This window comes from Danio aesculapii, chromosome 14 (assembly GCF_903798145.1).
Source record: "Danio aesculapii chromosome 14, fDanAes4.1, whole genome shotgun sequence".
Lineage (NCBI taxonomy): Eukaryota > Metazoa > Chordata > Actinopteri > Cypriniformes > Danionidae > Danio > Danio aesculapii.
In genome coordinates this window covers 38,844,378-38,866,336 of record NC_079448.1, presented here as the reverse complement: position 1 = coordinate 38,866,336, position 21,959 = coordinate 38,844,378, and the positions used below count along the sequence as shown (strand labels likewise).

General features: G+C 35.1%; 3 protein-coding genes across 3 annotated transcripts in view; 2 read left to right on the top strand and 1 right to left on the bottom strand.

Annotated features, from left to right (window-relative positions):
• The window catches only part of rnf130 (ring finger protein 130), a 79,683-nt gene extending 78,050 nt beyond the window's left edge, over window positions 1-1,633 (top strand). The window contains exon 9 of the mRNA XM_056471962.1: window positions 659-1,633. Within this exon, the coding sequence (XP_056327937.1) occupies window positions 659-768 (110 nt within the window). The 3' untranslated portion in view covers window positions 769-1,633. The remainder of the gene's footprint in view (window positions 1-658) is intronic.
• A 1,747-nt stretch (window positions 1,634-3,380) lies between these two features.
• Window positions 3,381-15,920, top strand: ctso (cathepsin O). The gene is made up of 8 exons (XM_056472776.1): window positions 3,381-3,660; window positions 5,896-6,004; window positions 6,088-6,227; window positions 6,330-6,497; window positions 9,606-9,727; window positions 13,312-13,475; window positions 15,150-15,242; window positions 15,543-15,920. The coding sequence occupies exons 1-8, from the start codon at window positions 3,487-3,489 to the stop codon at window positions 15,575-15,577; spliced, it is 1,005 nt and encodes a 334-aa protein (XP_056328751.1). The 5' UTR covers window positions 3,381-3,486; the 3' UTR covers window positions 15,578-15,920.
• A 1,528-nt stretch (window positions 15,921-17,448) lies between these two features.
• The window catches only part of tdo2a (tryptophan 2,3-dioxygenase a), a 13,722-nt gene continuing 9,211 nt past the window's right edge, over window positions 17,449-21,959 (bottom strand). The window contains exons 7-12 of the mRNA XM_056472782.1: window positions 20,689-20,796; window positions 20,489-20,600; window positions 20,358-20,415; window positions 18,434-18,513; window positions 18,170-18,260; window positions 17,449-17,998 (exon numbers count right to left, since the gene is read on the bottom strand). Coding sequence (XP_056328757.1) covers window positions 17,842-17,998; window positions 18,170-18,260; window positions 18,434-18,513; window positions 20,358-20,415; window positions 20,489-20,600; window positions 20,689-20,796 — 606 coding nt within the window. The 3' untranslated portion in view covers window positions 17,449-17,841. The remainder of the gene's footprint in view (window positions 17,999-18,169; window positions 18,261-18,433; window positions 18,514-20,357; window positions 20,416-20,488; window positions 20,601-20,688; window positions 20,797-21,959) is intronic.

Sequence of the window (21,959 nt, the reverse complement as noted above, 5' to 3'; positions counted from 1 at the left end):
AGGAGCACTGTTTTTCTCAACCACGTTCCTGGAGGACCACTAAAACTGCATGTTTTGGATGTCTCCTTTGCCTGTCACACCCATTACAGCCCTTTCAGTCTCTGCTAATGAGCTGATCTGCATCAGGTGTGTTTGGTGAAGGAGACATGCGAAATGTGCAGAGCTGGTGGTCCCCCAGGAACGTTACCAGCCCAAAGAACCATTGGAGAACCATTACAAGTTCTTTATAGGTTCTAGCACTTAAAGTGGTTAAAGTAGTTCTATTTACAGTAAATTTATTATTAGTGTAATATAAATAAAATAGAAAAACGTAGACAAAGTATATGCCCATGAAATCCACTTACATCAAGGATCTGTTTATTCACAAAACACCTACACAAACACATTCTGATTTCCACTGAGAAGGTTGATGGTAATTAATTGGTCTGGTGTGAAGGACATAATAAGTGTTGATTACACAAAACAGACCGACATTGATTTTGTGCTGAGATGAAATGTCAGCTTTGAGCACAGCTTTTATGCAAGTTTTTTTTTTTTCATTTTCCAGCAGTAGCAGGATATTAAATATTTTATTGCCATTCCTTCCTTTCATCTTTCTCATTTCATACACAAAAAAAGTCTTTTGATCTGCAATAACGTGCTGTTTATCTGTTTTCAGCTGGTCATTTCTTCAACCGTAACTCTGTGTCTCCGCGCAGCGTCGTCTGTGAGATGGAGCTTCCAGACATCCAGGCATCTCTGGACATGTACGATGACAACAAATCCTGAGGACACGCACCTTGACACCTCAAGCCCATTCCTCCATCATCCTCTTCCCAAAACCCAGACTTTGGGGAACAACCTTTCTGAGTGTAAAATGGAGAATTGACAGTGAACACACACTGACTCTGGCGAATAAACTCTACCGCTGTAGAACCTTCATCGCCTCAAGCGGATGTGACTGGACTATTGCACATCATCAGTCTCCTTTTACACTTGTTTTTCTCTCTCTGAAAGACATTTTCAAAGACATCAGATGTGGAAAGTACCTCATAGTTGGTTCTCTTGGTTCTCCACAAATGTAGTCTCAACCGTCGTCTCATGTATGTAATTTGCGTTCCAGTGCTTATATTGTTCCAGATGGGGAAAACTCTCTCTTGGACGGTCATAAAAGCTGGATGGGAAAACTGAGCCTTTATTGAAGACTGTCTGCTTTGTATCTCTGCTTTTTGTAGCTCTAAACGGCGACTCAGATGCGAACGAACTCGTCCTTCATGTGCTCAACATGCTGCAGCTTCACGTTTAGTGCTGGTCTGATAGCACTGGAAAACTCCTCGACAAATCACCGTTACTTCCTCGTAGAAATATACAGTATTTCTCTGTACATAGAATGAAAATGTTTGAAACATGTATTTAAAGAAAATCCTATGGAATACCTATGGCGAATACTAATCAGTTCCAAGCAAGGGGACCTAATATACATAAATATATATGAATATATACAGTATTTGCATATAATAATTCATATATCTCTCTTTCTCAAGTGGCCTCTTAGCACAGTTTGTCTTTCCTGGATCTTGTCCGTGCACAAGAGTGTCTGTCTGTTTTGCGTTCTCTTTTTTTTTTTTCTTTCTTTTTTTTTTTAGTGGGGGGGGGGGGGGGTCGTGACATTGTGACCATTACTGGGCTGCTGATTCTGCATCGGGTTTGTTTTTTTGTCATATAGTTACGTTCAGGACTGGGCAGAAGCTCTGCTCTGAGTAAACTCAGTGAGTAAAGGCTCTGCTTTATGTGGGTCATGATAATGGGCTACCTATGTTACATACTGCCTCAGCATTAAACTTGTCAGAATTGCCTGTGCTGCTGTCATTCTTTGGGTGAGGTTTGAATTGAATACAACATGGCTCATTTCTTTTTTAGTATTATTTATACATTATATACTGTTAGTGACCCTGGATAACAAAACCAAATTCCACAGGACTATTAGGGACATTCTATCAGAAACGTACATTTTCACTTATAAAAAATGTGACAGAGCCTGACCTTTAAGCTTGTTGTCCTCCAAAAAAAATTCAAAACAAGCATAAAATATTACAGTTCAATGATAGAACACATTTTTGATCACTGTCAGCTTCTTCTCCATCAAATGATGTCACTTCCTCATTGCCTTAAAGGTGTATTGCACGCATTTTTTGTTAAATATAATGCAAATGTGACAGGACAGAAAACATGTTAACAATTGTAAAATACTATTTATTTGTAGAATTTATTTATAATTTCATGTTTTGAATCAATTGATGTGAATGATAACAACTTAAAATTGTGATTTCTGAAGTTTATTTTCTTCTAAATAACAGTTTTTAGCACAACAAAACTATTAAAGCTGTATTTTCAATTGGGCTGAGGATAAGGACAATGACAGGGTTTGTACATTTGTAAAGTGTTTTAATTAAAAAACAATCTGAGAACCAAATGAAGACATATTCCTTTACAGAACAACTCACAGATATCAACCATCAGTCCATTTTAGAATTTTTTGGGGATTAAATACTACTGTATTTATGTTTTCATTTCAGGGACTGATTATGTACGTTTCTGGAACACTCTCAGAAATAAAGGTATGAGAACTGTCACTGGGGTGGTACCTTTTCAAAACACACATATTTGTACTTAAAGGTACCATATTGGTACCACAAAGGTAGTACCTAATAATTTCAAGATGTACACTTTTGTACTTTTTAGGTATTAAAATGTACCCTTGAGGTATTAATAAGGACCCGTTCGTTATAGATGTGTACTCTATGAAAAGGTACCACTCCAGTGACAACTCTCGTACCTTTATTTTTGAGAGTGTAGAGTGTCCCATTTATGGCACAGGCATCAAACTCATTATGTAACCTAATTAATCACGCCTGATCAAACTAACTAAGTCCTTCAGGCTTGTTTAAAACCTACAGGCAAGTGTGGTGAAGCAGGGTCTGAACTAAACTGAGCTGGCTGTGGCCCTCCAGAAACTTAGTTTGACACCTCTGATTTTTTTAGTTTTTGGGGGGCAACTAACCTGTTTTATGTTTAATCCACTTAAATTTGTAAAAACAATTAAGTCAACTTCATCTGTGTATGGACAACATGAAGGAATTGTGTGGAACCCATTTTTTTAGAACCACTTTGAATTTATTTTTATATTACAAAACTGTGGAAGTTTTTAATTAATATACTTACATAGTAACCTACATTGTTCTATGTGTGTACTTTTGATCAAATAGGTTTTACTGAAAGATAAAGGTAACCTCTTTGTGATTCCCTCGGTGCTTTTTGTTTTTAATATAAGGGCGCGCTCAGGTAATGACTTCAGATGCCGCTAGATGGCAGTAGAGCGCTGCGCAGGCTGGTCTGCTGCAGGAGAAACACAGATGTTGATGATCCGGGAAATAATCGACAGCAGAAATGAAAGTCGCTGAAGTTTGTTAAAGGATTGCTGTACGTTTACTTAATGACTTCGTTTAAATGGCGCTTACTTTAACATTTATTGTTTTGATAATTTACCAAGACCTGCTCACAGGAATCACCAGCCTCGAAGTCATTAGAAAATCTCTGACGGAGGAAGACCGACATCTGCACTCAGATACATTTCTACAAGATGTAAACAATCAACTCAATCAGAGGCGGATTAACTACCAGGTACAGTATATACAGTACACTAACACACACACACACACACACACACACATAAAATTCTCAAACTACAGCAATAAAATAAAACTCATTCAAACAAAATCACTTCGGTCAGAGTGTGTGTGAGTGAACTAAATAGCATTTTAGTCGTTATGATGAACGTATGTCAAACTATAAAAAAAAATAGTCCTTTTTTTACACAGGCCTACCAGCAATAAAATATTTTTTTGTTTAGGCTATCTAACGTTAAGGTTGACTTTTTACGTCATAATTTCTACATTAAATTTAGTTAGCTTTACTTCAAATGTGTAATCTCAGTATTATGAAATTGTAGGCTTACAGTTTAGTGTTTGTTTTTTTGTCGCCAGTTTGACTTAGTTTTTCTCAGTCGCTTTGGTACATTACTCAGATCACAATTGAATTTTTTTCAAAACAGTAAGTACATTTCTCAAAACAACGCGTACAAATAACAAAACAGCATGGATTACATGCAAAAGCCAGTCAAAATCCTTAGTTCACCTCTCAAAACAAAATTTCTGTATCAATGAAGGTGTCAGCGCTATCAGAATAAAAACTGTCCTTCTGTCAGGGTAAGGATAAGACAGTCAAATGACTTGGTCATGTTGTCAATATAACTGTACTCTGGAGGGCTGTCTGATGTAAAACATGGTTAATTTTATTTCTTTGGACTGTAATTTATTGACAGATCATGTCATTGTGGCACAGAAAGGAAAAGACAGTGCTGCATAGCACAAAGAAAAAATAAAACAAAAGTAGAAATGTGAACATGGGAATCCCCTTTGAGATGCACCTTCATTTGAAAAAGTCGGAATTCACCAGGGAGAAATTTCCCAATTGTAGACCGATTTAAAATAAAAGGTCTAATGGAAATGTATAGAAAAATGCATATTGATAAAATATGATAATTTGTTCAGTCATTTTGCATGTTAAAACTTATGCCATGAACAAAGGATTAAATGTTGTGGGGGGTGAGACTATTTAGACAGAGACCAAATTAATACATTTGGATCAACATGACATAAGCAATTGAGAATGTAGGAAACAGCAGAGAATTGCAAGCATTTGTAACTTGTTTAAAGGAATGAGAAACAGCTTCTTTGATGTGCACAACTGACAATGATGTGAAGATTGAACAGGTAGTTTTGAGAATTTCATAGTTTTATTCATAGTCATTATTTTTTGTTATCAACCTGTGTTTTACACTTTCTGTCTTATTTTCTACTATTAAATTATGAATTTCTATCAAATATGTTATCATTTTGACTTTTAAACTGAAACTTGTCACATTTATAATTTAAACTTTTTATTAATCTTAATATTAGATAAAAATATCTATTTATTTATTTATTCTTATCATATAAATAGTTTTTACTTAGAGTGTCATAACCATGACTTTTAAAATCAGAAATTTGACATTTCATCTATTTTCTTCTCATAAATATGACCACTAATACATAGTGAAAATAGCCTTTATATGAATAAGATCACCATTGCAATTTAGTGGCTTCACTTAGGTTTTGTATTTGGAGTATTTAAAGCTATAATAATTACCACCTGCTAAAACTATAATTACTATTAACACCTTATCTCACTACAAATTGAAAAATTGTGTAGGGTTTATGTTACACATTTAAAATAAATCAATTAGACAATACCAGTAAGGGCAATAGTTTTTTTTGTCATGTGCTGTTAATCACATGAGGAAAAGTGTCATGTTTCACCTGTTACGCGAGATGCCTCTGGTTTAAAACCTACAGGTAAGTGTGGTGAAGCAGGGTCGGAACTAAACTGAGCTGGCTGCGGCCCTCCAGGAACTTAGTTTGACACCCCTGATTTATGGTAATAAAAATGTATTAGTAAAAAGTATCATTTTTAATGACAAAAAAATCATTAGGATATTAAGTAAAGATCATGTTCCATGAAGATATTTTTGTAAATGTCCTACAGTAAATATAACAAAACTTATTTTTTATTATGAACTAAACTCAAAAATCATTTTATGCTGCTTGTTCAAATCCTGGTTGCCTTAATTTTTTAGGCTGAATCAAATTAACCTTATATGTCCATTGAACTTTTATTATGTTAAAGTGACTTAAATAAGACAATACTAGTAATGCCAATAGTTTTTTGTCATGGGCTGTTAATCACTTGAGGAAAAGTTTCATGTTTCACCTGTTATGCGAGATGCCTCTGGTCACATGTTGTTTTATCTCGATGCAGAGTTCACTACAGAGACAGGCCTTTCTGAACTCAGCTCTTGGAAAATCAAACCACTCTGCCCAATATGGAGTAAACCAATTCTCTTACTTGTCTCAAAAGCAATTTAAAGGTGAGTATAAAATGTAGACTGCAGATGCTTGCAGATGGACATACATGTAAAGTACCATCTGACATGTTTGATTTGTTTCTCAGAACAATATCTCACAGCTAGGGCTGAGGCAGCTCCAAAGTTTGACCAGTCCAAGTCTGAAATTAAAGTTAAAGCAAATATTCCGCCCAGATTTGATTGGAGGGACCATGGAGTTGTCGGACCAGTCCATAATCAGGGATCGGTAAGATGGAGATGTTAAGATTAGGCTATTTTCTTGTTCATTCAACTTTCACTCATGTAAGAATGGTCTAAGAGATATTCTCCGTCTTGCATTTTCTTTTAGTGTGGAGGATGCTGGGCCTTCAGTATCGTAGAGGCAACTGAATCAGTGTCTGCTAAAGATGGTGGGAAACTACAGCAGCTCAGTGTTCAGCAGGTTATAGACTGTTCCTATGAAAACCAGGGCTGTAATGGTGGATCTCCGGTTGAGGCTCTCTACTGGCTCACACAGGTGCTGTCATATGTATTGTCTTTTTTATTATTATGATGATATCATTTGGTGAATTTAATTTATTCATATTATAAATGGATAGCTATTGATCATGGAGTCATAACAGTTTGTTTAAATTGTTTGGACACACCTGGTGGGTGTTCAGGTATGCTGAATGACACTGGAACACTATACAGGATCACCCTCATTTTGGCCTTTAAATTGCAATTATTTTTCTTCCTATTTTTGTGAAGAGAATACATTAAGCAGCACAGTTTTGATAATAAGAATAATAATATTTGGTGCCACGGTGGCTCAGTGGTTAGCACTGTCACCTCACAGCAAGAAGGTCGCTGGGTCGAGTCCCCGCTGGGCCAGTGGGCATTTCTGTGTGGAGTTTGCATGTTCTCCCCGTGTTGGCGTGGGTTTCCTCCAGGTGCTCCGGTTTCCCCCACAGTCCAAAGACATGTGCTAGAGGGGAATTGGGTAAACGGAATTGTCCATAGTGTATGAGTGTGCGTGTAACTGAGTGTATACAGTATGAGTGTTTCCTAATACTGGGTTGCAGCTGAAAGGATATCCGCTGTGTTAAACATATGCTGGAAGAGTTGGCAGTTCATTACGCTGTGGCGACCTCTGAAATAGAGACTAAGCTGAAGGAAAATGAATGAATAATAATATTAAATGCACAATATGTATGTTTTTTCATTCAAATGTCTATAAAACACTAGATCAGGGTTATATATTTTTATTGATAACATCTCTACTTGCATTATCCCAAATGTTTTGAAGAATGGTCAAATAAGCCATTTTAATTAGTGACTCAGACCTTGATGTTTGTGAAGCGATAACATTAAGCTGCACAACTTTCAATATTTACAATAATAATAACAATAATAATATGAAAGGCAATATATGTACATTTTTTCATTGAAAGTCATTAATAAACCAGGTTATTTGTTTTGCTGATTTATGTAGTGACATTATCCCAAATGTTTTGAAGAACATACCGTGACCTGTGTGACCATGTTAATGACATCATACACAATCAATTTCCAGTTTACTTTTTGTTTTTTAAAACAGGGTAACACCAAAGAGACTTTGATATGTTGTATGTTTTATTATTGTGCGTTCAAACCAAAGGCGACGAGAGTGGCCACCCTGGCGACAACACTGTCTGCCGCCTTCACAGCTCTGGCGGCGAGAGCGTAAAAATTTGCTACGTTGATCTAATTTTTAAAGGGACTATTGCAGCATATCATCAAATCGATTGCATTCCCGTATAAAAACATGCTTTATAGCTTGAAAATGTTGCACAATCTTTATAAAATTCATTGAATGTTAATTATGGAAAATCAAGTTGTTGTGTGGGTTGTGGCTTTGCTCCACTTATCCAAGCAGCAATGCTGTTTTGTATTGTTTTTATAATTAGCATGAGAAAATATATATACAGTTGAAGTCAGAATTATTAGCCCCCCTTTGAATTTTTTTTTCTTTTGTAAATATTTCCCAAAATATGTTTAACAGAGCAAGGAAATTTTCACAGTATGACTGATATTTTTTTTCTTCTGTAGAATTTTTTTTTGCTAGAATAAAAGCAGTTTTCAATTTTTTAAAAAACGTTTTAAGGCCAAAATTATTAGCCCCTTTAAGCTATATTTTTTTCAATAGTTTACAGAACAAACCATCATTAAACAATAATTTGCCTAATTACCCTAACTTGCCTAGTTAACTTAATTAACCTAGTCAAGCCTTTAAATGTCACTTTAAGCTGTATAGAAGTGTCTTGAAAAATATCTAGTAAAATATTATGTACTGTCATCATGACAAAGATAAAATAAATCAGTTATTAGAAATGAGTTGTTAAAACTATTATGATTAGAAATGTGTTGAAAAAAATCTTCTCTCCGTTAAACAGAAATTGGGGGGAAAAAATAAACAGGGGGCTAATAATTCAGGGGCAAATAATTCTGAATTCAATTGTATATATATGTATATGTAACATTAATGCACATCACTCGTCAGTAACCTTTAAAATAATTGGAAATTCGCCAATGGCAATATTCAAACCCTTGGGAACAACTGTTCCCCAACTGTCCCAAAGTTCACAGGACTGTGTTCTCTGGAACTCTCTCAAGCGATGGACTTAACCATTCCAATTGCTTGATGTCAAACCACGTCACAGCTCATTACCATAAAATTTACTTGATTTCAACTCTCCTCAACGCCCACACCAGCGAAGATGCGCCACACCTTGCAGTTTATCGCCACCGGCTCCCATTGAAAATGAATGACTTCCGGCTACTTTGATGCTCTTGCCACTTTTGGTGGCAACACAGTTAGACTATAAAAAATACTGGGTTCCACACAATTCATTCATGTTATCCCAATGCAAATCGATTAAGTTAACTTAAGCAGATTAAACATTAAAAAATTTTTGTCCCATAGAAACCTCAAGAATTGTGTTGATTCAATGCATTTTAAATAAGTACTTTGAACAAGTAGCAAAAAAATGTTTTGAGCACTGCACAGAGCAGAAATATAACAGAACCCCAAAAGTATTGAGTATGATAAAACAGCTCTATTAAAATAATTTCTAAAGGATCACATGAAACTGAAGACTGTATTAAAAATGCTGAAAATTCAGCATTCAGATATGACTTTTATTACAGTACTCTTTAATAAATATTTAAAAAGTATACATCTGTGTTTAGTAGGCACCGTCTTTCAAAAACTTTAAAAAGTAGTGTAACCCACCACCACTATGATAAGTTTTAGCTAATTAATTATTACAATATTATCATTTGTGTCCTGTTCCCTAAATTTACCAAACATAACATAATTTTAGTGCACGTTAAAAAGCAGTAATTAAGTTTGATCACGTCTGATCACATCCTAAGCTTTTAAAGGACATCTGGGCTTTTTTTTGTAAAACAAGATTTTTAATTAAGATTGTAATACAGATTTTAACTAATTATCTTGTTGCGTTGGTTCTTAAAGTATTAACACTCCAGTAAAGTAAAGCTGTCAGTATGAGCCACATGAGATGCTGATTAAAGGTGTTTATCTGCTCAGATATTTTGTAATTGGCGCATCCTAATATTCTGCTTTATGTCTTTTTCATTTCAGAGCAAGCTGAAGTTAGTGAGTGAGGCGGAGTATCCGTTCAAAGGCGCGGATGGAGTCTGCCAGTTCTTTCCTCAGGCTCACGCTGGAGTGGCAGTGAGGAATTACTCCGCTTATGACTTCAGGTAATGGATGTAACATATGCAGATGGCGCTTTACATCGGCAGTCAGCTGTGTTTTTGCATTAAGTGCGGCGTAGAGCTGGTGTACTATTCAAATTCAAGGTTGGGGTTTGTTGGGACGGGGGCCAGAATTTTATGCTTACTCATTTGTTCTTGTCAGTTGTGTTTGCGACTCAGGGTCAGGTGCTGAACGGCCAGTTACACTTATGCTCACAAATCTCACGTACTACTGGTCGAATGCCAAACCAACTGACCTGTGTTTCGTGGGCTTATATTTGTGTCAGATGTCAGTCTGTGTCTTACATGGTGTACTTGCTGTGATTATGTCAGAATTAAAGATTGACCAATATTGATTCATTTAGCATGTGCCCTATAACCAGTGTGCAGAGGCAATATTTATTGAAAGTTTTACTTCTGTTTTTGACACCGTGATAGCAAAAACACTGATCTGAATATGCTGTTTTATTTACAATCTTTTGTCAATATTGTAATATCACTTTTATCTCTAATTTCTGTCATTTCAGTCATTTTTTTTTAGAAATGGGTTTTGAGAAATGGATAGTTTTTTATGTTAAAGGGATTAGATAATTCTGTCATTATTGACACCCTCCACTTGTTTAACACCTACTTGTGTTTCTTTCTTCTGTTTAACACAAAAGAAGATATTTAGAAACATGTAACCATTGACAACCATTGTATTTGTTTTCCCTATGGTGGAAGTGAGTGGTTACAGGTTTCCATCTTTTTTCAAAATATCGTCTTTTGTGTTCAAAAGAATAAGGAAACTTATAAAGGTTTGGAACCAACCGAGTGTTAGTAAATAGTGAGTAAATTTAAATTTTTTTGGTTTGATGTATTCCTTTAAATGTCAGTTTCAGGTAACGTGATTAACAGCAGCAGCAACATCAATATTAACAATGGGTAAAATAAATGAAAAGTCTAACATATATGACACTGAAAACCGGAATAATAACCGGACAGCATTGTTGAGTCACTTTTTCAAAATGGACACATAGACATCTGTTAACTTGGCAAATTGACACCAAATCCATTCATTCATTCATTTACTTTTCAGCTTAGTCCCTTTATTAATCCGGGGTCGCTACAGTGGAATGAACCGCCAACTTATCCAGCACATGTTTTTACACAGTGGATGCTCTTCCAGCTGCAAGCCATCACTGGAAAAACATCCACACACACTCATTCACTACGGACAATTTAGCCTACCAAATTCACCTGTACCACGTCTTTGGACTTGTGGTGAAAACAAGAGCACCTGGAGGAAACCCACAAGAACACGGGGAGAACATGCAAACTTCACACAAGGCATGAGGCTCGAACCAGCGACCTTCTTGCTGTGAGGCGAACGTGCTACCCACTGCGCCACTGCGTCACCCGACACCAAATCTAATATTGTCAAAATTGAGTGTTCACAAGAATTCTTATTCTGTGGCAACTTATTTTCATTATCATATAAAAAAAGTCCTGGCTTAAATATCATGCCATAACATTGTTAATTGCATGTGTGTGGGTCTGTGTGATACTTAATAATAGAACTTAGTAATATATTAATATAATAATACTTAGCAGATCCTTATCATTTCTAGGTGATCATTTGTTTTAAACACAGGGTTCATACAGTCATGAAAAACCTGAAAAAGTCATGGCATTTTGACATGGCATTTTCCAGGCCTGGAAAAATATTGGAAAAACAGGAAAACCCACAAGGTTTTGGAGAAGTCATGGAAATTACATTTACATTAGTCATTTAGCAGACATTTTTGTCCAAAGCGATTTAAGCTGCAGTCACACTAGAGCTTATGCTTGCGAAATTCTGTCGTTCGGTGGTGTGAAAAGGGCCGGGGTTAAACAATATGATTAGACATTAATAAAAGTGAGCGATTGCTCCATATTTTAAATTTCTTCATGTAAATGATCTTCTATTGGTCTTACGCAATCGCGTGACGCGATTCACCAAGCTTTAACTTTCGAATACAGTGAAATGCGAAACTTGTCGCGTGCTTTCATTTCTGGTCTACCGCATTCACATGCCTATGAATGGAAGTCTGTAGGAAGAAAAATGCTGTGTGATCACGGCATTATAATAGAAGTAGTTTTACCTACTATTACTAGTTTAAATATCTATTAAGATTATCTAAAATTAGTTTGACAAATATCTGTATATTGGAATGGAGGTTAGTCGTTTTTACTTTTTTCATTTCTTGGCCAAAAACATGCTCTCACATTATTAGTGCTGTGTAAGCATCATCTATTTTACATAGATTTAAAAATAAATTTAAATTATTGCATGTTTTATCATATGCTGTAATAAATTTAAACGTTTCTCATAATTTACCACCTATATGTAGACATTGCATGAAACATTAGTTCATGAAAATTGACTTGAAAGTCCTTGAAAAGTCATGGAATGTTTGTTGTAAAATGTGTATGAACCCTGTAAGCAAACAAAACAGCTGCCATTTATCAGAATTATTTATAATGTTTTTGTTAACCTAGATTAACCTGTCAACCTATGACATAACTGCTGACGGTGTTATTTTTATCAATGTACTTAAAGGGATAGTTAAGTCAAAAATTTCATTTCTGCCATCATTTGCTCAACCTTGCGTTGTTCGGAACCGGTTTCTTTCTTCTATTGATCACAAAAGAAGATATTTTGAAGAATTTTGGAAACCATTGACTTTCATAGTAAATTTATAATAATATTAAGAAAAAATAATATGGAATTCAATGGTTACGAGTTTCTGAAAAAGTTTTGTTAGTGCTTGATTTTATTAGCTTTAATTTAGTCTTTTTTTTTTTTTTTTTCATTTTTAGATTGCACAGACAGACTGATCATAATTACTTTTAATTTGCAATCTAGCATCTGTACTAAGTAGTAGTTCAGTAGGCATTGTATCAACATAGGCTCATTCTGAAAAACATGCCCCATATACTTATATTTCTGGAGATCGCAAATTATGTAGCTAAAAGTATATTTGGCTGCATTACATCTTTAAAACGAACGCTCTGGGGTGCATGATGCCATTCCTATTCTCGCTTACCAGCTGACCACTTACCTCCGTATGGATGGCTTTCCTGCTGTTACCAGTTTCTCCTGTTATCTTTCCATGTAATTCGGCGGACTTGAGATGCAGAGATGAGTTGACCATGATAATGGGGTTCGAGTCCGGCGAAGAATGGTTCAAGAAAGCGGGAAGACGGAAACAAAAGCCATAATATAATATAATATAATATAATATAATATAATATAATATAATATAATATAATATAATATAATATAATATAATATAATATAATATAATATAATATAATATAATATAATATAAAGTAAATAGCAGGGTGAGAATGTGGTAAAAGGTGAGGGCTTTTCTTTTCCTGGATTGCTTTTTAAACCTGTTGGCCTCTGGTGGATTCGTGAAAACAAAAACCTCAAAAATAAAACATACCTCCTTGGATGTATTTGTCTGTCTCCAGAAGTATATATAATGTAGTGGTACGTTTTCAGAATGAGCCTGGGTTGCAACGTATATATCAAGTCCAATAGGACTGCTGTGTTGTTCCAGTGGACAGGAGGAGGTGATGATGAGTACACTGGTGGATTTCGGGCCTCTTGTTGTCATAGTGGATGCCATCAGCTGGCAGGATTATCTGGGTGGCATCATTCAGCACCATTGCTCCAGCCACAAGGCTAACCATGCCGTACTGATCACCGGCTATGATACCACAGGTACACACACGCAGACACGGCTGCTTTAACACTCTTTACTTGTGCCTCAGAGCATAGAGAGGTTCAGAGCGCTGGCCTTCACGGATTACGTCCTGTCAGGGGCGCAAAATTGAGTTGGTAAACACGGGCAGAGCGCCAACATCCCAGAAAACTGCTTGATGTGTCTGCGGTGTAATCAGCAAGCTGTCCGCTGCGTTTATCCTCTCCTCGATTTGTTTTCTGCTGTTTATGTTGTACTTTGAATTAAGCACTGTCACTCTAACATTAAGAAAATTGATGCTTGGTGTCATGATGTTAGATTACACAATACTGAGACAATAAATGAGTGTTATTGCAGGTAATCACTTTGTCATAAGTTTTTATAATACTGAGAATGTTTTGGATTAGTTTGGAACTATGTTATCATAGTTAACTATATATATATATATATATATATATATATATATATATATATATATATATATATATATATATATATATATATATATATGTACGATGTCTAATGTAAAACATCGCGATGGCATTGTCCTCGTAGGTGCGGTGAAATAATTATTTATGACTAATTAATTAAGTCATAATGAATAAACTATTGTAGCCTAATGTTTCAACTACCTGACTCGCATGATCTTTGTTATACCAATAACTAGGCCCACACAAAATCTGCACATGCAGAAATCTGCAGATTTACGCAGATTTTAGCCCATTGCTGAATCTGTGTATTTACTTGTGTAAATGTCTGTACATTTATATTTTAGTTTTAAAATTTATTTTGCTAATATTATTGTGATTATAATAAAAGTAATATTAAAATGTTCATATGATTTATTTACAATACAAGTCTTTTAGTACTCAGCATCGTGATGTCTATCGGTGATGGACAATGGCATTGTATATCAACCCAACCCTCATATATATATATATATATATATATATATATATATATATATATATATATATATATATATATATATATATATATATATATATATATATATATATATATATATATATATATATATATATATATATATATATATTAGTTCTCGACATAAATGAGTACACAGGAACTCATTTTTACCAATTTTATTTTGTATATATATATATATATATATATATATATATATATATATATATATATATATATATATATATATATATATATATATATATTTCATAATGAATATTGTAGAGATGTAAAAAAAAAATGTCTAAAACTGAAATAAAAACTATACAAAATATACTTTAAAGATTTGAAATTTTATATTAGATATTTATATAATTATATATTAATTTACTTGAAACATACTCATGTTATACTAGTGAACCTTTTGACAAAACCATTTTCTATATAGTATTAATTTAATCGGTTGTTGTCAGGGAATAATATAGCTTGAAATGTAGTGATTGACCAAGCAGAATCAAGTATTCCAGAGAGTTGTGTAATAAATGTTCATACACACGCACACACACACACACACACACACACACACACACACACACACGCATATATAGTCATACTGTAGTTATTTATTAGATATAATATTGATATTTCTTACCTTGGATGCTAAGTAAAGCGTATTTGTTTTGCCAATAGTTGTGTGTGAACATGACTAGTTATTAATCATTTCTCATCTCAGGTGTATTACAGCTGATATGTTTTCATATTTTTCACAGGGGAAGTGCCGTATTGGATTGTACGCAATTCATGGGGGACCTCATGGGGTGACGATGGATATGCTTACATTAAAATAGGGGATGATATATGTGGTAAGTTTACGTAGTTGTGGCCCACTTTTAGTGCTTTTTTTACCTTGTCGACAGTCAAGTGAACCCATGCATTCTGCTGCTGTGAGACATTGTGTGGTTTCATAAATATTCATCAAGAGCTTGGACAGTTGGCAAACACTCAAAACTGCCTGCGATGCAAAAATCAAATAATAAATGCCTGGTTGATCATGTTTAAATTCATGATGTTTTTGAGAGATTGTGATCTTGTTTGTCAATTACTTCCAGTGACTTCATGCGATGTCAGATGAGAATCACCAGTCACTCTTTCTCTTTTCGCAGGAGTTGCGGACAGTGTTTCTGCTGTTTCTGTGTAATTGTCAATAATCCGTGGCAGACCGGGGCTTTAAAATATCACCCTCAGGATGGAAATCCTCCAATGTAGATGATGAGACTTGTACAAATTCTCACGGGTTTACAAATCCTTTTGCCTCTCAACTGCAAAGCAAGTTTAGATCATATTCCTAATCCCAGCCAGTGTAGCCCAAAATAATCAGTCAGAGCCGGATTTCAGTAAGTTTGTCCCTGAGAATGTTTTCATTTTCAGAAAACACTGTCACTAAGTATGAAATGCACAACATGCTTTATATTGTTATGTTGTATTGTTATAAACTACCGATCCATAGTTTGAAAACATTACGATTTCTGATTCTGATTTCATTATGAAGTAGTCTTTTCTGCTCACAAAGAGCATAATTATTTGATCAAAAACTGGTTGAACCAGTAATATTGTTAAATATTTCTATTTAGGGGTGGCACGGTGGCTAAGTGGTTAGCACTGTCGCCTCACAGCAAGAAGATCGCTGGTTCGAACCCCAGCTTTTCTGAGTGGTGTTTGCATGTTTTCCTTGTGTTGGTGTGGGTTTTCTCTGGGTGGTTCGGTTTCCCCCTCGGTCCAGAGACATGCAGTATAGGTGAATTGAACGAGCTAAATTGGGCGAAGTGTATGAGTGTGAATGCGAGTCTGTATGTGTGTTTCCCAGTGCTGGGTTGTAGCTGAAAGGGGATCCGCTGCGTAAAACGTGCTGGATAAGTTTTCGGTTCATTCCGCTGTGGCGACTCCTGATGAATAAAGGGAATAAGCCGAAGAAAAGTGAATTAATGAATTAGTTATATTTAATGTAACTTTTGACTGTGTAAATATATTCATTCTTTTACTTCGATTTAGTCCCTTATTTATCAGGGGTCACCACAGCGGAACGAACCGCCAAGTATTCCGGCATATATTTTATGCAGCGGATGCCCTTCCAGCCACTAGCCACAAAATATTGTGTCCTGGGAAACACCCATACACACTCGCATACACTACAGACAATTTAGTTCATCCAATTCACCTATATCACATCATTAGACTGGAAACTGGAGCACCCAGAGGAAACCCATGCGAATACAGGGAGAACATGCAAACTTCACACAGAAATGCCAACTGGCCCAGCCGGCACTCGAACCAGCAACCTTCTTGCCATAAGGTGACAGTGCTAACCACTGAGCCACCGTGTCGCCCTCTGTTTTTTTTTTTTTAGTGGCTATTATTGTTAATGTTGAAAACAATAATGCTCCTACATACTTTTGTGATCAAAAGTGTTTTAAAATAGCAAACAATAGCAATAAAAATACTTTTATTGATCAAAAGTGAGTAAATACATTTGCAATGCTACAAAATATTACATTTTAATTAACTTTCTCATCATCAAAGATTCTTGAAAAGTAAAATGTATCACATTCCACTATTAGATAGAGCAAAAATAAACCCATTTTAGTAATGGGCCATTATTATTGATTACAACAGCAAATCAACATATAAGAACACTATTACGTGATTCTGAAGACTGGGATAATAAATGACCTTTTAAAATCTATTCACATAGAAACATATATTTTTAATTGAATTCTTTTTAAATATACATATTTATTTTATCGTGTTTTTGATCAAATAAATGCAGGTGGGCAAATGAAACTTCTTCTAAAAACTTTAATAAAACGTAATGTTTCCAAACCTTTTACCGGTAATGCAAGAGACACAGCTCAACTGAGAAAACATGTGAAAAGAAAATGTGAATGCTAATTAAAGCCTTAGTTTGAAAAGTGCTTATTACTACAGAACAGTGTGTACCAGATATTCAGAATCTGTTTTATAAACATTTGTATTTGATTTGTATTTGATTTGTATTGTATTTGATATAAACATAAGATTTCTAACTATGAACTTTACCTTTTATTCTGTTTGCACATTTTAGCATTTTTAAGAATACCAACAGTACCGAAAGTTACTTTGTTCAAATAAACTAATGTATTTTTATACTTGTATATATGTATACTCTTTATTTACAATTTACAATTATTACTCTGTTCTTACATACAGTATATGTCAGAATATTACATTATATTGACAGTATATACAAAAGTGCATCAACAGTCTGACTGATATAGACATTTTGGAACATCTGTAAAACCAGCATCGCTTTATTTCCTCTTGTTCTTCCATTTAAAAAAAATGGGTAGACTTGTGAGTTTTAAAGCTGTTTTTGTATTCTACTCTCTCTGCAAACACTGTCCATCTTCTCCTCATTCCTCCATCTGTTCAGTCAGAGTCGTCGCTGCTGCTGCAGTAGGAGCTGTCGCAGCATTCAGCCATGTACAGGAAGGTGTGTTCACTCGGGTCCAGTTTGGGCACCCAGTCTCGCGGAATCAGGAACGTCGCCAGGTTAAACAGATCCACAAACACCTTGTAGCGATCACTGGAAAGAAGTAACATGCTCTGGTTTACCAATACATTCTGCACTTGTTTTTTAATGGTTTGTGTTTGCAAATGGTTGCCAGTTGTCATTTTCCAGCATTGCGTTTCACATGGATGGCTCGGACAGATGCAGAGATGGAAGACTGGATTTGTCCCAGATTATTTGGCCTACCTGACAGTGGAGCGCAGGTACTGATAGCCTGATGAGCCACCTGTGCCGTCTTTACTGCCAATCATCCGGTGCACCATACACACATGGTTGTCTAGGGGAAGATTGAGGGATAAATTATGCAGGAGGAAAAAGATGAATTTCGTTATTGATAAAATGTATTGTTCTCAGTGTTGACATTTCTAAGAGGCTTTTGCCCTATGGGGTGTTTTTAGGTCAGTTTTATTTGCAGGTTTGATGCTTGATGTTTTTGGTGGGGTCACATACATCTCCATTTGGTCATGAGGGTGTCAATGTCCATTAGAGACGTCAGCAGCTGGAAAGGAACCTGAAATCGAGGCTCCTCCCTGAAAGCAGATGGGGAACAAAACATTTCTTTAAGTAGACATACATGGTATTCTTTAAAGTACCTTAGAGTATTATCTAAACACTGTGATATATTATGTATATCAAGAAGTAGCATGAGACAGAGTTTGTTGCCTATCAAATTTTTAGGAACAACAAGTAATAACTTGACGTCTAGTTGATCATTTGGTGTCAGAAATGGCTTATATGAAAGGCAAAAGCCTCTACATTACTCTTAATTTACCAAAATAAAATATGATCATGCCTTAATTAATTATTTAATTAGGACAGTAAGGTCTTACTCTGCTTAGACAAGAGTCTTGTCACGTAACAGCAATAATGTACAGTATAGAATATAAAGTCATGTTGCAGTGGAAAAATAATTAATATTGTGTATTGTGTATTAATATTGTGTATGAGCTTGGACGACTGCATCCATACATCTCTGCAATGACTCAAATAACTTATTATTAAAGTCATCTGGAATGACAAAGAAAGTGTTCTTGCAGGACTCCCAAAGTTCATCAAGATTATTTGGATCCATCTTCAATGCCTCCTCCATCTTACCCCAGACATGCTCTATAATGTTCATATCTGGTGACTGAGCTGGCCAATACTGAAGCATCTTGACCTTCTTTGCTTTCAGGAACGTTAATGTGGAGTACTATCCTGCTGATGTTGCCATCCACTCTGCAGATCTCTCACACACCCCTATACTAAATATAACCCCAAATCATGATTTTTCCTTCACCAAACCTGAGTCATGTGAGAAGCTTGGGTCCATGCAGGTTCCAATAGGTCTTCTGTAGTATTTGTGATGATTGGGATGCAGTTCAACAGATAAATCTACCTTCTGCCACTTTTCAAAATGATCAACTAGAAGTCAAGTTATTATTACAACTAGGACTGATGACAAGACCATTGTCAGGTATATATACTGTGTGTACTGTGTGTGTGTGTATATATATATATATATATATATATATATACATACATTTATTGATTTATTATTATTATTTTTTTGGTTTTTTTCAAAACACTTTTTTGATTACCTAATTCATTATTTTGCCTTATATTTTACGTCAAATTCTTTAAATGTAATATGTCAAAATATTATTTTAACAAAATAAACACAAGTTATAAAAATTGAATATTCCTTGCACACACAAACATGTATGTGCTTGATAAATATATTCTTTACTGTATGTAAAATTTATTAAATTCTATATGTGATTTTAACATATAATGTTAATTGTAAAATGTGTTTAATTGTATTGATATATATTTTAGTTTATATTTTTAGTTTTTAACACAAAATGTTTAGGTTTTGTAAGATTTTGTAAAGATACTAATTATCTTATTCAGAAATGATGCATTAAATTGTTCAAGGTTAATAGCAAAGACATTTATAATGATACAAAAGATGAATATTTCAGTTGAACTTTCTAATCCTGAAAAAAATATGAATATTTTCACAAAAGATTTAAGACTTGCAACATTGAAAATTATAAAATGTTATTAAAATAAAACATCCTAAAATGGTACTTGAGAAAATAATCACATGACCATGAAGACTGGAATAATTTAGCTAAAATTCGGCTTTCATTCAAAGGAATAAATAACAGCATGAAAATGCATTAAAAAATGTAATTATTATTTTCAAAAGAACACTTCACAATATTAGTTTTTTAAACAGTATTTTGAGTAAAAAGTTGAGCATAAAAACTTTCAAAAAACATGCAAAAATCCTACCAGCCCCAAAGTATGGTTGCATATACAATATACAGCATATACTTTTCAAAACCTGGCTGCAAGATTAATGCATCAACTTCCAGATAAGCTTTACCTGTAGAAGTAGATCATCAGAGCTCCCTGCAGTGCTTTATAAGACAGCCTCCTCTGACCTGCACAAACACAAGCAGATCTTCAGTGGAAACGTCACTTGACATTTTTGTCTCTCTAGAGAGCTTTGCTGACCTGTGCTTACTAGGTGATCATGCCTTTTCTCATCAAAGAGCGATAAGAAAATGTCCCTCTGCTTAATGAGCTCGGCCAGCATCTCCTCCTTCCTCTCTGAGGCTGTTTTTTTCTATTATGAAGCAGCAGGAATCGTCACTTACAACATACAGTACATTGAGAAATACATGTTCAGAATTATCCAAAGATCCTCCACAAACCTCAATATGTTCTTTCTCTCTCCTGAGCCCCTCAAAGATATTTTTTTCCAGCTTCCCCCAAAAATTGAAGCCATCTTCCTCCAAGCCCGGTGTTCTCTCTAGCCATTGCTGAAAAATATTGATTGCTTATTAAAAATGTTAATCTGACTTTGTTTAAAACATGTCTCTCTCTGAATATGAATAACATTGAAATATCAAACTAACTACACACAATTTTAAATATAGAATTATTCATAGTTTTATTTTTTAAAACATGAAATACAGTGGATGAAAATACAAATATTGTATTTTGTATTTAGAAAATACACAAAATACTGTAGTCAACATTTAAAGTGGATCATCACCTTTCATCAAAGTTGTTCTAATACGATTGAACAATTCCCATATTTGTTGTAGAAGTTTTGAAAAGCATTTATGTTTCACTTCAAATGTTGACTAATGTACATTGAATTATAATGATGAAATAAAATTGGCCATTTGATGAAGTATCATATATTTTTGACATAGAATATATTTGAAACTCTTTAGAGTGCAAAGAACATTGTAGTACTATTATCTTTATAATATGTGACCTGTAGATGCATAAAAAACTGTTGTCATTTGAAACTGCGTAAAAAAAAAAATTGCCAAAAAAAACTCAATTTTTTTTGTAAGATTTTGCTAAATGTACTGTACGTTTTTATTTTTCCATTTTTAATTTAAGCAATTTTAATTTTTCCAAATATCTTTCATGCATTCATTTTTTTTCTTCTTATCCTGGGCTGGGACATGGGGGTCTCAAGAGAGAACCCTAGACTTCCCTCTCCCCTGACACTTTCTTCAGCTCCTCCGGAGGGATCCCGAGGTGTTCCCAGGCCAGCCGAGAGACATAGTTCCTTCAGCGTGTCCTAGGTCTTTGCCGAGGTCTCCTCCCGGTGGGACATGCCTGGAACACCTCCCTAGGTAGGCATCCAGGAGGTATCCGAAACAGATGCCCGAGTCACCTCAGCTGACTTCTCTCGATCTGGAGGAGCAGCGGCTCTACTCTGAGCTCCTCCCGGGTGACAGAGCTCCTCACCCTCATTTCTCATCTATAAGGGTGCGAAGAAATCAAATTTCAGCCGATTGTATCCGAGATCTTGTCCTTTCGGTCATGACCTAAAGCTCATGACCATAGGTGAGAGTAGGAACGTAGATTGACCGGTTAATCAAGAGCTTTGCCTTTCGACTCAGCTCCTTCTGTTCCACAATGGACCAACACATGGACCACATTACTGCTGCCGCTGCACTGA